The 17,008-nt window shown below is 36.3% G+C and overlaps 1 protein-coding gene across 1 annotated transcript in view; it reads right to left on the reverse strand.

The window, feature by feature from the left end:
- Positions 1 to 6,063: 6,063 nt before the first annotated feature.
- YIPF7 (Yip1 domain family member 7) overlaps positions 6,064 to 17,008 on the reverse strand; it is a 29,661-nt gene continuing 18,716 nt past the window's right edge. Inside the window, 3 exon segments of the mRNA XM_054484823.1 lie at positions 6,064 to 6,226; positions 8,252 to 8,433; positions 13,038 to 13,183. Coding sequence (XP_054340798.1) covers positions 6,064 to 6,226; positions 8,252 to 8,433; positions 13,038 to 13,183 — 491 coding nt within the window.

The following is a 17,008-nucleotide window of genomic DNA, read 5'->3' on the forward strand; positions in this document are numbered from 1 at the left end:
TTTCTAACTGCTCCTCTGCCCTTGTATCATTTTATCAGGATTCCAGGTTCTGAACAAAAGGATCAAATTGGCTGATCCTATTTCATATGCCACTAGCTGCCAGAGATCAGAGAGCGGGAATAACTGCCTCCTTTAGGATATGGAAAATGCCTTCAATATAAAATATTCAGATGCTTGGCAGCCAAATAATGAAACTCCAACAAAGGACCTTCTCTCAAATTCATAAAATTGTGTTAATATTTCTAGTAATACTTAACAAAAAGTTTAGCTGACCTTGACATGATCTGCCTCACCAGCTGCACCACCATGCCAAAATAATTGTTTTCCATTAAGTCTGTATGTCAATTAAGGTCATCATATTTTACCCATAATTTTATTCATGATGGTATGGAAAAGCAAATAGGCTTTCCTAAAATCTTATCCCTGAGGATCTATTACAGCTGTGGCAAGTTTCCACTTACTGAGTAATTACTATATGCAGGGCATTGGGCTAGGTAATTTATATGCAGCATCTTATTTAGTCCTCACAAGGCCCTTGCAAACTCTACATTACTCACTTCATTTTCCATGTAAAGAAAATGAAATTCAAAAATCTACGTAATGGTCTCAAATACAGCAAATTGTTTGCAGGCAGAGCTGGGATGATAACCTAGGACTGAGTGATTTCTCCTTCCTTCCTGCTTTACTTCTTTCCTTCTTTTCTTCTATGTCAAAGTCTCTGTTCAAGGTATTTTCACCATTCTGCATGTCTAATCAGCAGCATAAAAGCCCATGAATCCTACCTTCACACAAAAAAATCATTTTTTTTTCTGAAAACATGTATTTGGTTACATCATCAAGGATTCTCTGTGACACAGACTGGTTGGCTTTTTAAATTTAAAAAAATTATTCCATACTTTTACTCAAATATGAAAATCTATTTGGAAAGCTATAGACTCTTGACTGTTTAGGAGAAACAGAATAGAACCTACAATGCTCTCAGAACAAGAGGAGCAGGAGCTTGTCAATGTGGGTTTACAGTTGGCATCCCTCACTTGGAGTCAGAGAAGAGTAGAAAAGCATCTGTCATCAAATGTGACAAAGGCCACTGCCCTAGTTAAACCGTTGTGAACTGGGGCACTTGAGTCTGAGTAATTCAGGACTTTTATTTTCAGACCATGTCCCCAATCATTCCTGTTGAAATGAAGGCCATCTCTTGCCACTAAATGTGCCATTTACCCTTAGCAATAATCTGTAACTTTCATCCAACCAGTAAAGACAGAAAAATGGAAAATGTTACATCCTCAGATAAAGGAAAAAAATATATATTTCTTGTTGTGCACCCCAAATGTGTTTTCTTTTACTTTCTCATTTGTTCTATAACAGATTTTACTGACTGCAGATATATTTCACAACGTATATAATAAATTTAAAAGGAAAATATCTTCATTCCACTCAAATCCATACAATGTATACACCTCTTGGAACTGGGAGAGAGAATGATATTTTGTGAAATGTTTTATGCAAATGCTAACTAGATATAAATGTGCATCATTCATTTCAATTACAGTTCAGAAATGGACCCAGGAGTCATACAGGTACCACTATAATCCACTTAGACATTCCGGATTCTTCTATCTTATTACAGTATTATTTTTCCCTTGTAGGTAAAGCCCATTGGCCCTGTCTAGTATTGGCCAAGATGAAAAAGAAAGGATAAACCCTAGTAGAATGAAAAGTAGACACGTTACTGCTTAGTTACAGACAGTGTTATGTAGTGATTATGGGCTCTGGAATCAAACTTCCTTTATTCAAATCCTAGTCATTGGCTGTGTAAACTTTGGCAAGTGATTTAGCCTCTCTGTAACTCAGTAGCCTCACCTATTAAATGGAGGTGATGATAATTGCACTTCATAAAATTATAGTGAGGATTAAACATGATTTAATAAATGTAAAGCATCTAGGCCAACCCTTGGTAAATCCTCAGTAAATATCAAAATTGTGAAAACTTACTGCATGTATTTTCTCCTGTCATGATTCTTCCAAAACATTTGTTAGTTACCAAGCATTCAATTACAGAGATGAACAATAATCTACTTAACTAACAATTGTAATAAATTTTTAGATTTTTTTCCAATTCTTCACTGTTATATATATGCCTAATTTTTCAGATTAACCTTAGAATCAATTTGTCAACTTTGTAAAAAAATGCCTCTTGGATTTTAACTGAGATTATATTAAACATACACATTTATTTGGGGGAGATTCTCTTATGAAGTCCAATCTTCTCATCCAGGGATATAGTTTATCTTTCTGTAAATTTAAACCTCCTTAAAATAAACCTCCAATGTTTTGCAATTATTTTCATATAAATCATCTGTATTTCTTTGTACTTATATTCTTTGGTATTTCACAACTCTGTCATTAGGAACTAGTAAATAGAACGTATTCTTATTTCTTACTGTTATGGAAATATTTAGTAGTTTATGCCATTTTTTAATATAGAGGCTATAATTTTTCATAGTAAAGAATATCAAAACTTTCTGTGTATGACTCTGTTTTTATACATAGAAAAACATCAACTTACATCCTGAATTTAGAGCAATTTTCAGTTTTATCTTTTTAAAAGTAAAAGCACTTTCCAAAGAGGAAAAAAAAATTAGGTCCATAAGACTGGGGGGGTGGCTTATGCCTGTAATCCCAGCACTTTTGGAGACCGAGGCTGGCGGATCAGGAGGTCAGGAGATCGAGACCATCCTGCCTAACATGGTGAAACTCAGTCTCTACTAAAAATACAAAAAAATTAGCCGGGAGTGGTGGGCACCTGTAGTCCCAGCTACTCAGGAGGCTGCGGGAGGAGAATAGCGTGAACCCAGGAGGTGGAGCTTGCAGTGAGCCGAGATCGCGCCACTGCACTCCAGCCTGGGTGACAAAGCGAGACTCCGTCTCAAAAAAAAAAAATTAGATCCATAATATAAGTATACTTCTAAGCAAATGGGTGATTTTATAGAGAAATCATTACAATAAATGGCATTCTTGCTTCACCATGAAGGATGTCAGTAGAACTGTCTCAGCCCAAATAGAAAGACCAAGAACTTAAGAAAATTCTGTGCTAATTAACATGTCTATTAATGGGTTATTAGACCGTAACAGTCTAACATTTACTACAATCCTGCCTTCTTTTCAACATACTCCTACCTTAGAATTCTTCTCATACTTTTGTAATTACCTCATATTAATTGATTGCATATTGTTTATTTTTGTCCACTGCCAATGTATTTCCATTAGGGCTGCAACCATCAGCTGTCTTATTCACCATAGTGAACAATGCCCAATCACAGTCTCATTCATTTGATTATTCATTAATTGAATAAATAAATATTAATATCCTATTCCTTATCAGGAACTGTTGCACATAGACAAGGTCTTTGGCCTCAGAGTGTTTATTTTCTGCAGAGTTGGGGTAGGATAGAAAGCAAATATCCAAATAAATAACATAATTTCAAGTAATTGTAACAGCTACTGTAGAGGGTGGACTGAGCAAATCTGGGTGGATGTACTGTTGAAAAAAAAAAACCCAGTGAAGGCCTCTCTCAGGAGGTAACATATGAACAGAGAAGTTAATATGAAAGATCTGAGGGGAAAATGTTGCAAGTAGACTGAATTTGTATAAAGATCCTGAGGTGGATAAAGTTGGTGGCTTGAGAAGAAGCAATAAAACCAGTGACCAAGAGACAGAATGGAAGGAGATGATGTCACAAAAGCAAGACATAGTGAGATCATGCAGGCAAGGCCTTCTTGTCTCACACTTTTCAAACTTAGTTGTGCATGTAAATCATCTGGAATCTTTTTAAAATGCAGACTCTGATTCAGGAAGTCTGGGCCGGGGCCTGAGATTCTGAATTCCTAACAAGATTCCAAGGGATGCTAATGCTGTTATTCTGGGGACCACTCTGAAAAGGAAGCTTCTGAGTTATAAAAAGGAGGTTCAGTTTTATTGTAAATATGAATAAAAGCCATGAAAGGGCCTTGGGATGACATAATTGCTTTTCATTTTCAAAGGATCACACCGCTGTGAGGAAAAGCTTGTGGGGGAGAAAGCATGGAAGCAGGAAGCCATTAGGAAACTGCTTCCGTGAGGCAACAGAGGAGGGTGGTTCAGAGTAGTCCTGGCAATGAAGGAGCCCAGGACACACGGTCACGTTTGGGACATGTTTTGATTACATAGTCAAAATAATTGATGGACTAGATATCAGATGTGAAAGTCAGAGTAATCAAGACTGACTACTCTGTAAATGAACCAGTGAGTGATTTGTGGTTCTTGTTATAAAGATGAGAAAATATGGAAGAGGGAAGGTAGGACAGGATAGAAGTCAAGGGTTTGGTTTCAGATATGCTATTATTGAGAATATCATATTAATGATCAAACAGAAATATTAAGTATAAGTTGTGTATATATGTTAAGAGCTTAGGGCAGAGTATTGAATGTAGATGGAAATTTGGGGGTCATTAGATTTTAAAGTTATTCATGGAAATTTGGGGGTCATTAGATTTTAAAGTTATACAATTAAATGAGCTCATCTAGCAAGGGAGAATTAGAGAAGAGATTTAAGTCTGAGAAGAAGAAGAAAGGTCAGCCAAGGAGACTGAAAAGAAGCTACCTGTGAGATAGGAAAATAATTCAAGAACATGTGACACTCTAGAATTTAAGTGAAGAAGTGCTTCAGCATAGTGGCTAATGGAGATTGGGTAATCAAATAAATACCTGTCAGGGTTCAAATAAAATGAAACTGAGAATTGACTATTGAATGTTGCAATATGTGGGCATTGTTGCTAACTTGACAAAGGTGGCCTTGGTGAATAGGATGATAAATTACTGCCTGGAATGTAGGAAAGCAAGAATGGGAGATGATAAAGTAGAAGCAGAGACAATAGAAAACTCCTTCAAGAATTTTTGCAATAAAAAGGAGCAGAGAATGAGCCATAATTGGAGAAAGATGTTAAATCAAAGGAGTTTTATTTTAAGGTAAGAGATATTGAAACATGTTCACGTGCTGACATAAATGATAGGTGATGAGAAAATATGGGTTATGCAGGTGGAGGGGCTGGCTGTGGAGAGAAGAGAGAGATGAGAGGAAAAGAAGAGTATATATGGGTTAAGATGCATGTATGTTGAGAGAGAAGAAAGTGAGAAGACAAGCACTTTTCTTCTAGATGTTTCTGTTTTGCAATAAAATAAGAATCAACAAACAGTAGAAAATGAGGAAGGAGTTTTGGGGATTTGAGCAGTGAAGAATTGGTGGGATATATTCATCTCAGATAGCATGGAGGCAAATTTAAGAGAATGTAGTGGGATTCAAGGGTAGTACTGAGGTGCCATTTAAGACGTGGTAATACAATAAACATGAAGTAAGTGGGATTTCTTCTATTAACATTCACCTACTTAGGGAGAAAATGGCAAGGTTGCTGAGGATACATGTAAGAAAGAAATTATAGTAATGAACCATGGCATCTAAACCAAGCAAGAAGGAAGCGAAGGCTTGAAAAAGTGGTGAATCAATGCATTATATAAATGAGACTGAAGAATAGTTATTAAAGTAAGTGAATTGAAAGGCAAGAGGTTCTTTGATTCTTTAAGTAAGTAAAACCCTATATAACATACCCCTGAACTCTCCAAAGGTGCAGAACAGTGCAGTTTTTAGCCACATGCACACAGCTTGAGCTGTCATGAAAGTTTCTCAAAAGGCTCACTAGAGATTTCCTTTTAGTAAACATATGAGTTTATTTACTCACTTTTCTCAGAAATACATCTATTGAGAAAAGCAGTGTCGATCAGTACAGCAACTGTATCCCTTTTAATTTTAAGTATTTTGAAATATTTTAATGCACCAAACTCAAAAGCAAAACATCATTCAAACCAACAGGCTATTAGAGCACCACCCTTAAGTGCTGCTTTGTCTCTCTGCTTATTACTCTCTCAAAAGCAATAAAACAGAAATCATTATCACCAAATTCAAATGTTAATATATTTCCAAAATAATCTGGACAGCAAACAGAGTCTTGAAATGCCATCTCAAACATTCTTTAGAAAATTGTTAGGAGGGCAAAAAGTTCATAAAGTAAGGCACAAGGGTAGGCAACAAGAAGCTGCTGTCCTTCCATGTGCAAGGCTGCAATGAAGATCTTGGAAGCTGAGAGACTACACCAGCCAATGATGACCAGGGATGACATGGTTCCAAAGATGCCCCTGCAGCAAAGACAAAGAAATGATTGCCTGTGCCAGTAGAAAAGAGATTATTGAGTTAAAGTTGCCTCTGAAATATCCTTGGTACAATATTTATAACTACCTTCCCGAGTGGTAAAATGAAAATGATGAAATATATGAACAAAAGCCCTTGGTCAGTTAGGCATTTTTTAGTCAAATTCATTACAGAGGCTAAATATTTTATATTTCTGTTAAACCTGAATTAGAAAAAAACAGTAGAAGTCACCTGCAGTCACTCTGTTCTCATCTGTCGATATTCAAATCCTAATTCCTAAAATTCCCTTAAATACAGCATTGAGAGCCTTCACTTCCTTATAGCTACAGATTTCCTTTTCCCTATTTTCCTCAAAAATTGGCCAACAGCATAGCAGAAAGATAGACAGAGTTACATTCCAGTGGGGTGCCTAGCTCCCACTACTTCCAGATCTACTTCTCAGGTTTTTGTCGGACATCACAAAAAGCCTGACACAGCTCAAGTAAGGAACACATGGGACAGGAAAGCACATATGTGTGTGGCTTCCCACCTCATCCTTGAAGTTCCATTTTGTATATTTTTAGAATGCTGAAATAGATTTGTTCAACTGGTGTCTTCAAAAAGTAACTGCGGAGGCAAGTGAGCAAATAAGATAGTTAAGTCTAGTCACTTGGAGAATAGTAAGGCAGGAAGGGTGGTCGAGAATGAATTTCCTTTCTTGTGTGCTAAATAGAATGCATTATTTAGAAAAATAAGACATAAGAGCTGGGAGAAATCTCAGGAGATGTCTACTGCCCAGTTTTAAAGCATAAAGTGATGATAAAAATTGCATGGTGAAGTGGACAATAGGTCAAGATCTCTCCTAGCATAGTACTCTTTTCTCCACCAAACTAAACTGCCTTACTTGATCTTGGTTTGACTCTGAAGTTGGGAATTGTGTTTATTATTTGTGAAAATGACAGAAACATCTACTTCTAATAATTGAATCAAAGCAAAACAAGTGAAAAGCTCTACAGTATAGCTTCTAATGCCTCAGACCATTAATAAACCAAACATATTTTTAAAACACCAAATAAGTACTACATTTATTGATTTAAGTAATACCTATTAGGGATAATTTCTGGAGTTGTTTAATGTACTGTATTCTTAGTAATGGTCTTGAGTTGCATATACTAATTGCCTAAATTAAGGAAGAAAAAAGAAAAAAAACATATTGACTGAGCCTGTATGTTATAAAGTTCTCCAACATTAATATCCTCATCAGGGTTCCTGGGAATTCAACGCGGCAAAGAGCCCAGCTGAGAAAGAATAATTGTTTTCAGCCCAGAAGGCAGAGTGCCTGAAAGCTGAAGCAATTTATCAGTGTTCACCAGGCACTTACTCTTCCAAAATCAAACAGGTGAAGTTCCTGTAGTTCTTATTTTACACATGACGATAGTTCACATTGAAAAATGTGACAACTTAAAAAGTGCCATTTTTTTCTCTCTTTTTTTTTTTTTTTTTTTTTTTTTTTTTGAGATGGAGTTTCACTCTTGCTGCCCAGGCTGGAGTGCAATGGCGCGATCTCGGCTCACTGCAACCTCCGCCTCTGGGTTCAAGCGATTCTCCTGCCTCAGCCTCCCAAGTAGATGGGATTACAGGCCTGCGCCACCATGCCTGGCTAATTTTGTATTTTTAGTAGAGACGGGGTTTCTCCATGCTGGTTAGGCTGGTCTCAAACTCCTGACCTCAGGTGATTCGCCCACCTTGGCCTCCCAAAGTGCTGGGATTATAGGCATGAGCCACCACGCCTGGCCAAAAAGTGCCAGTTTTAAAGATAACTTGGATTAATTTATTTTTTAAGTAATTGAAGTAAGAACAGCACCTGGGCCAAAACTAACCTACTTTTTCGAATCTATGTGTAGCTTTTAATAGCCATGGTTTTCCCAGTTCCGCTACCAAAACAACCAGAAAGGACTTAACTTTTTCATGGCTATGGCAAACCTTGGCTATGATTGTGCATGTGGGGTCATTGAGAGCACACAGACACTTACTGCAGTGAAAAGAACATGGCGCAGCCAGACAGGATGACCATGGGGAGCAGGCAGTAACCCAGCACGCTGGCCACACAGCCGTACGACACCCCTGAAGAGCTCATCAGGTCCAGCAAGGCATGAATCACAAGGCAGCCAATGGCACTCATGCCATACACATAACCAAACTGAACTTTTCCTGCCTGAAACGACGTGAAGAAAAAACAGTTTGAACACACAATGGACACCAAGAGGAAATCTGACTATCATGAAGCAGAGAGCATCTTAGAGTCAATTCAGTGCTGTTCCATGTCTTTGTAGGACTGTCATCAGGAGACTGGAAGTTCTGGGAAAAACATGGCCAATGGTTTGAATTCAGATTCTGAAAACAAACACTTCTGACTAGAGTTAGGATGGGATAAGCATGCTACAAAAAAGATCGAATATTTCTAGACTTATATTTTTTCTATAAATTGTCCATTATGAGTACAAGGCATAAGTAAGACTATATTTTGTTCCCATATTTATTAAATACATATGTGATTGAATAGAGGAATAAAAAAATCCAATTTTAGTCTTGGAGATTTACAAGGCATATAGTAAAATTAGCAAACACCTACAGGGTTTACCATGTCAGATCCCATTCTAAGTGTGCTACATACATTTAGTTAACCCACATAACCACCTTATGAAATCAGTATCATTATTACGCCAACTTTACACATGAGGACACTGAGGTGCAGAGAGAATAAGTAACTTGCCCAAGGTAATATAACGCTAAGCAATGGAGGTTGGCTTTTAACCTAGGTATTTCAGCTCTAAAATTTAGGTCCTGAACATCAACGGGAGCTCTTACAAGTCCTAAATAAGTCCCAAAATAATGGCACATATTTAACCCTACTTAATTCAGCATTTAGTTGACCACAGAATCCTTTTATGTTTCATGATACCTATTGCCAGGTTGATTAACCACACCTTATGAAAAGGTGATTTATATAAACTAACTGGTAATGAATTATAAAATGTGTACTGTCAAAGGAAGTTAGTAGTGTTCGGAGTACACCACCAATCTTCTGAGGAAAACTCATAAAAACAGCCATTGCTCATACAGCTAGTGTTTTGTGAATACAAGCCCCAATAAATTCATTCAGAGAAAATCACAGCATACTTTTACTTCAGAAGAGGATATTTTAATGTTTGCTATATGAGAATACCAAAGCTACAGTTAAAAAAATTCATTAATTTTTTATATTTACATTATGCTGATCATAACTTCTACATAAAAGTTGAATAAGCTGTCTCTGGTTTTCATGGGAATTAGACAAAAACAATGAAGGATCTGATAAATTGATTCAGGAGAGAGAGAGCTTTTTAACTGCCACTTTTCCTTCTCCATGCTATTATCTATGAAGTATTTTAGAGAGATTTATTTTACAATTAATCAGGGTAATGGAGAATGTCATAGCTATTTTAATGTTCAAAATTGTTCACTTATTCTGAATTCTTCTTTCTCTGCAGTTGGAGAGTTGATCACCAAGAAGTCCTTTCGTAAATATTCCTGACTTTTGCTGGCAGAATTGTCTCCAGTATTAGCCACTGATAAATTCTTACGATACCTTCTGTATGCTTGTGACTATTTAATGAAATAATGCTAATGATGGACATGCTAACAGAAACACATCAGCTATCCACTGCTTTATTGGGTGAGTTTGCTACACTTGCAAAATGGTGACAATTTCACATCATTCTCATGCATTAGAGAAACCATCTACTTAATATTTTACTTGGATGGGATAAATCTGAGGCAGGGCTAGTCCTAATGGTATAGGACAATTCTCTCATACTCAAAGGACATCTAACTGGACCTTCCTGTCCTGAAAAGGCAGTTCTACAAATAGAGTGGGGCAAATAGGGAGTAGATGAAGCTAATTTGGTAGTAAAGTTGTGTCTTTTCATGTCAGTTATGCACTTCTCTCATCATGTCTTTCTCTTGTTAGTTTGTCCCGTTTAAGTTGTAATTCCATTTAGCCTAAATCACTGCCATTTTTAAAAAGTGTTTCAAATTCTAACAAGGGCTTATAACTGAAATAGAAAATAAATGTTCTATTTTTTTAACCTCAGAATTTTTAAGGATCCTCCCTATACCATCCTCATTACCACATCTTTTTTTTTTTTTTTTTTTCTTTTTTTTTGAGACGGAGTCTCACTCTTTCGCCCAGGCCTGAGGGCAGTGGCACTATCTCGGCTCACTGCAAGCTCCGCTTCCTGGGTTCACGCCATTCTCCTGCCTCAGCCTCCCGAGTAGCTGGGACTACAGGTGCCCGCCACCACACCTGGCTAATTTTTTGTATTTTTTTTTTTTAGTACAGACGGGGTTTCACTGTATTAGCCAAGATGGTCTCGATCTCCTGACCTTGTGATCCGCCCACCTCGGCCTCCCAAAGTGCTGGCATTACAGGCGTGAGCCACCGTGCCCGGCCCCACATCTTGATTTAAAATACTTAGTGTTCTTCTGATTGCACTTTTATATTGACCATGCATATTGCTTTTTCAGACCACACTCTTGGCCCTACCAGAAAAGTTATATGGAGCAAAAGTTTTAAACCATTTGTCTTCTTAGTGTTGGAAATGAAAATAATTTTGGGGAAAAGAGTAAGTAAAACTAAATTTGTGCTAAGTGCTTGAAGCTGTTTTCTTTGGTTTGTCTCCTTTCGCCTGAAGAAAGCCCACTGAAAGAATTGTGTCTTATGTCAACATAAATCTTAAAGAAGGAAGAGTATGTGACTATGACTCTTATGCCTCTGAGATAATAAACAGATTTGGATATTGATTCTGGATTTAGTTTTGCTTTCTCTAGTAAAATTCCTGTATCAGCCAGTAAAATCACTCTTACATTTTAATTCTACATCTCCAGGAAAGAATTAACCTATAATCAAATGAATTCTGAGTTAAATCATACTTCAAGTAATATTCAATTGGAGTTTTTGGGGACCCCTTTTTGCTTTATATCAGAAACAATTTGAAAGTTATCACATCTAATGGTAAAATTTCAAGTGATAATATTTGCATAAAGACATTCAGAAAATACGTATTTTCACATATTCTCCACAATTTTAGAAATAAATAGAGCCTGAAGACCCACTCAAATAAACTCCATTTGCCTTGAAGAAAATGAAATGAAAGCCTAGAAATATGAAGCCAAAGGTTAAAGATTACAGCAAGTGGCAAAATTAGGGTAGATCCAATTTTCTTGCTTCCAGTTAAGAATTTTTTGCCTCTATTGCTTTGTATTTAAAATATAAGAAGGATTATGTAAATAACTCCAACTAACATTATGCATCCAGGAGAGATCATAATGGAATTGATGCTGTTCTTTAAGGGATGGTAACAGTAATATTCTGCTACAGAATAAACAGCTGTTTTATTACAAATGACTTGTAAAGAAAGATGAGTTAATATATTAAATTGATTGTTTCTGACTATTTGATTAATTGACATGGCCTTACTTAGCAGTTAATCTAAGATTATCAAATTACTGTGACAAAGACAGAAGAAGGGAGGTTAGAGACTAAATTAAAACTCTAGTTGATATAGTGTTTGATTTATAGAGTATTTGCATTTGCTGTAGTACCAAGAAATAAGATGTTATCGCTAAATACTATTGTATTGGATGAATATGACATTACTATTGGCCATATTGCCTACAGAAACTGGATTGCTATCAGTATTTTGATTGATTATATATAATAATTGAAAAGCAGAATTTTATTTAGTTGCAAATGCATTTTACAACTACTTTTGAAAATTGTATATCCATTGGAAGAAATTATTATTATGGAACATGAAGAGCAGGAAAATGGGGAAGAGGGCTAAATAGTTATTGTAAGAGCTTTTCCTATAATGTTTAATTTCTCATATTATTTTCTCTGCCTAGTTTATCTCTTTGTGTCTCAACGAAACTACTCTTTTCAGACTGGCTTGACCATCTTTATCATTCTCTGTTTTTAATGTATTGCCACCTCCTCCTTGGTATAAAGTCAGAGACATTTTCTCATTTTTTTCTTCTGCCTTTTTTTCTTAATGAAACATTTTCCTAAACTATGAGCTAGAATGTCTTTTAAACTTTACTTAGGTGGAAGTACATTTTTCTTTACTTTTTTAGTGACCCTTAATATCATTACTTCCAGATATAAAGAATGAAAGCATACATAAGACATATGGTGAAGCCAGGAAACAAATGTCTTCATAAAAGGTGGAAAACTAACATTTTAGAGGAAATATGTAGGTTGAGTAAACAAAACATAGGTTGTCATTGCAAATTAATTTTTCATAGTAGCCTAACCCAAAACAAGGAGATCTGTCTCGTACCTCATAAGATGTTAGAAATAGTCTGGAGATATATCACAGCAAAGAAAATGGTGACCAAAGAGAAGTGACTTCTTCGGTGTCACAATAGAACCCTCACAAAAAAAACAAAAAATAAAATGTAGGCCTTATATCTCCCAAATCTATGTTTTCCTTCCATTATTCCAGATTTACAGTCTTTTCTTAATAACAAAAAAGACATAAATGATCTCCTGCTTTGATCTGCTTCTTGATTTTTGAAATTCTATTTAAATTTATACTTTTTAGCTGTTGCAATGCATAGTGGTAGCATATTTTTGTCACTATGGTTAAATTATTCTCTCTCACTTAAAAAATTCACTATGTAAGGTGACACAGTTTCTCTCATATTTATACAGATTGCTTCAAAACCAGCACTGGAAAGGACAAGCATTAAAATCTGGTGCTTCCTGTGACACATTACCAGAAGCAAGGTGGCTCCAAGGGCTACGCAAAAAAGAATGGGTCCAGTGAGGTCCGTTTCATTCATAATGCTGCCATCTGCTGGCTTCATTGGGTTTAACACTGTCAAAGTTTTTTGCCATATGTGATCAAAATGGATTCCAAGTTCTGTAAAAAGGAAAAAAGATAGATAATATGATAACATAAATACAGAAAAATAAAAATAAGTTACACTCTTTAAAGGTTAACATATCTGATTAATTTACTTAGCATTTTAATCTGATTGTTCTATCACACCTTCTAAAGTTCTATGTTCTGTATTACACAGAAACTCAAGTTCTATGTAACATATAATAATCTTAAAAAAACTAAAAAATAATTTGGTTTCCAAAGAATGACTTAAAAGAAATATATTAGAGAATATTTTCATCAAGGAAAACATTCCCTGATTTATGCAGCAAATAGAAGCTTTAAATCTAATTGAAAATTGGGAAGTTGGCAATATACAGTAAAAAATAAAATTGTAGCTAACAGATCAAAACTTTCATCCTATTGTCCATCTAGATATTTCCTTTTCCTGTACTTTCTGTTTCTATTTCATTTCTTTTTCGAGACAGAGTTTCCCTCTGTCACCCAGGCTGGAGTGCAGTGGCATGATCTCAGCTCCTCCGCCTCCCGGGTTCAAGCAATCCTCCTGGCTCAGCCTCTTGAGTAGCTGAGACTATAGGCATGCACCACCACACCTGGTTAATCTTTTTTTTTCTATAGTGACGAGGTCTCACTATGTTGCCCAGGCTGGACTCGAACTCCTGGGCTCCAGGGACCCTCCTGCCTCGGCTTCCCAAAGTGCTGGGATTACAGACCTGAGCCACCACACCTGGCCCTTTTCCTGTATTTTCAATTGCTGACACTTCTGAAATCCTGTCATATTGGCCATGGCATAATTTTTCAATTAGCAGTACTATAATGAACTAATGAGACTTAGTCCAAGTCTGGGGTTTTACTTCAACTATGCCTAATGAGAAGAGCAATTTTATGCTAAATGCTTGAAACTACACAGAGGGGAAAAGGGCTCTTTCTGCAAGTAAAAGTGATCATGATGTGCATGCATATTTTTGTAAGGTCAATGTACTGTGAAGTTGAGTCTATGTATTCAAAGATTAAATTCTTGAGATGAGTTAACCTTTCTCTTTATACATGGTAGTATTCAAATAAAATATCCAAAATCAATGAGGTTCAGTGTTCATGAGTCCAAACCCATTTAGAAATTTCTGATTTTTTTCTCCAATTCCCATTTTTAAAATACTTCTGACTGCTGCCTCACAGGCCCTTCTGCTAGAATCTGCTTCTCTTATTACTATAAAGCAAATACTTAGCCATTTGACATCCCCTGAACATAGGAATAAATATTGATACCACATCAGTTTCTTTTCTCACCACACAAACTAAGATGTACCTAGGATAGAGAAAGAGAATATTCAAAGAGAAGAGTATGACTTGACTATTTAGGGACCAGCAATCAAATTGGTTATCCTCCTTCTATAATTTCAGAATGTCAGTAAGGGTGAGGTGGAGGCTGGGAAGAATGAAAGCTAAAATTTACTGAGTGTTTGCTATGGACTCCACAAGATTTACATACATAGGTCTTATAAATACACAATCAATCAATTACTATTATTTTATCCCTATTTTATGCATCAGATATATAAGGCTTTGACAGATTAATTTGTCTGAAGACACAGTGCGTAATAGAAAACCTAGGTTTCAACGCTGCACAATCTGACTCAAGAAAGCACAAGTTTAACCATAGATTTGTGGTCAGGTCAATGTTCATCTAATCTCATAATGGTTGTATTTTTTTAAAAAATCAGCCCAATTTTTCCATGTGAAGGACTGTCTTCCTAAATGTATTTATATGTGCCACTCAACCACCCTTCCAAGCTTTAGTAATGCTCTTTGGTCAGATACAGGGGTATAGCTCAACTTATTTTACAGAGGCACATACCATCTAAATACCTTGAAAAGTTGACTTTCTGTACACAGACTACAACATGGACTTTTAATAATCCCTATGACACAGAGGACCCTTGTTCTAACAACTCAGAAATTTTCAGAGGGTCACCTAGACACTGGTGTAAACCAAAAAATAAAGTTTTATTCATTTCATGCCCAGAATGACATCTGTTATTTTAAGCTTGAAAAAAAATTGAATGTAAATTAATAGCAAATAATTTACATTTCTGCTTCCTTGTTTCATCCTTTATTTCCACAGTGCAATTGTATATTTATTAATGAACATATGCTTTGAAGAATATGAGCAGTTCACCAAGCTTAAAAGGAGGTTAGAATGTCTAACGTAATTTTTAAAAGAGAAGAAGACTTTAAAAATTGAGACATGCCTCAGCCCAAAATCCCTTAAGCTGATAAGCAACTTCAGCAAAGTCTCAGGATACAAAATCAATGTACAAAAATCACAAGCATTCTTATACACCAATAACAGACAAACAGAGAGCCAAATCATGAGTGAACTCCCATTCACAATTGCTTCAAAGAGAATAAAATACTTAGGAATCCAACTTACAAGGGACGTGAAGGACCTCTTCAAGGAGAACTACAAACCACTGCTCAAGGAAATAAAAGAGGATACAAACAAATGGAAGAACATTCCATGCTCATGGGTAGGAAGAATCAATATCATGAAAATGGCCATACTGCCCAAGGTAATTTACAGATTCAATGCCATCCCCATCAAGCTACCAATGACTTTCTTCACAGAATTGGAAAAAACTACTTTAAAGTTCATATGGAACCAAAAAAGAGCCCACATCGCCAAGTCAATCCTAAGCCAAAAGAACAAAGCTGGAGGCATCACGCTACCTGACTTCAAAATATACTACAAGGCTACAGTAACCAAAACAGCATGGTACTGGTACCAAAACAGAGATATAGATCAATGGAACAGAACAAAGCCCTCAGAAATAACGCTGCATATCTACAACTATCTGATCTTTGACAAACCTGACAAAAACAAGAAATGGGGAAAGGATTCCCTATTTAATAAATGGTGCTGGGAAAACTGGCTAGCCATATGTAGAAAGGTGAAACTTGATTCCTTCGTTACATCTTATGCAAAAATTAATTCAAGATGGATTAAAGACTTAAACGTTAGACCTAAAACCATAAAAACCCTAGAAGAAAACCTAGGCATTACCATTCAGGACATAGGCATGGGCAAGGACTTCAAGTCTAAAACACCAAAAGCAATGGCAACAAAAGCCAAAATTGACAAATGGGATCTAATTAAACACAAGAGCTTCTGCACAGCAAGAGAAACTACCATCAGAGTGAACAGGCAACCTACAAAATGGGAGAAAATTTTCGCAACCTACTCATCTGACAAAGGGCTAATATCCAGAATCTACAATGAACTCAAACAAATTTACAAGAAAAAAAAAACAACCCCATCAAAAAGTAGGCGAAGGACATGAACAGACACTTCTCAAAAGAAGACATTTATGCAGCCAAAAAACACATGAAAAAATGCTCACCATCACTGGTCATCAGAGAAATGCAAATCAAAACCACAATGAGATACCATCTCACACCAGTTAGAATGGTGATCATTAAAAAGTCAGGAAACAACAGGTGCTGGAGGGAATGTGGAGAAATAGGAACACTTTGACACTGTTGGTGGGACTGTAAACTAGTTCAACCCTTGTGGAAGTCAGTGTGGCGATTCCTCAAGGATCTAGAACTAGAAATACCATTTGACCCAGCCATCCCATTACTGGGTATATACCCAAAGGACTATAAATCATGCTGCTATAAAGACACATGCACACGTATGTTTATTGCGGCACTATTCACAATAGCAAAGACTTGGAACCAACCGAAATGTCCAACAATGATAGACTGGATTAAGAAAATGTGGCACATATACACCATGGAATACTATGCAGCCATAAAAAATGATGAGTTCCTGTCCTTTGTAGG

Source organism: Pongo pygmaeus, chromosome 3 (assembly GCF_028885625.2).
Source record: "Pongo pygmaeus isolate AG05252 chromosome 3, NHGRI_mPonPyg2-v2.0_pri, whole genome shotgun sequence".
Taxonomy (NCBI): Eukaryota; Metazoa; Chordata; class Mammalia; order Primates; family Hominidae; genus Pongo; species Pongo pygmaeus.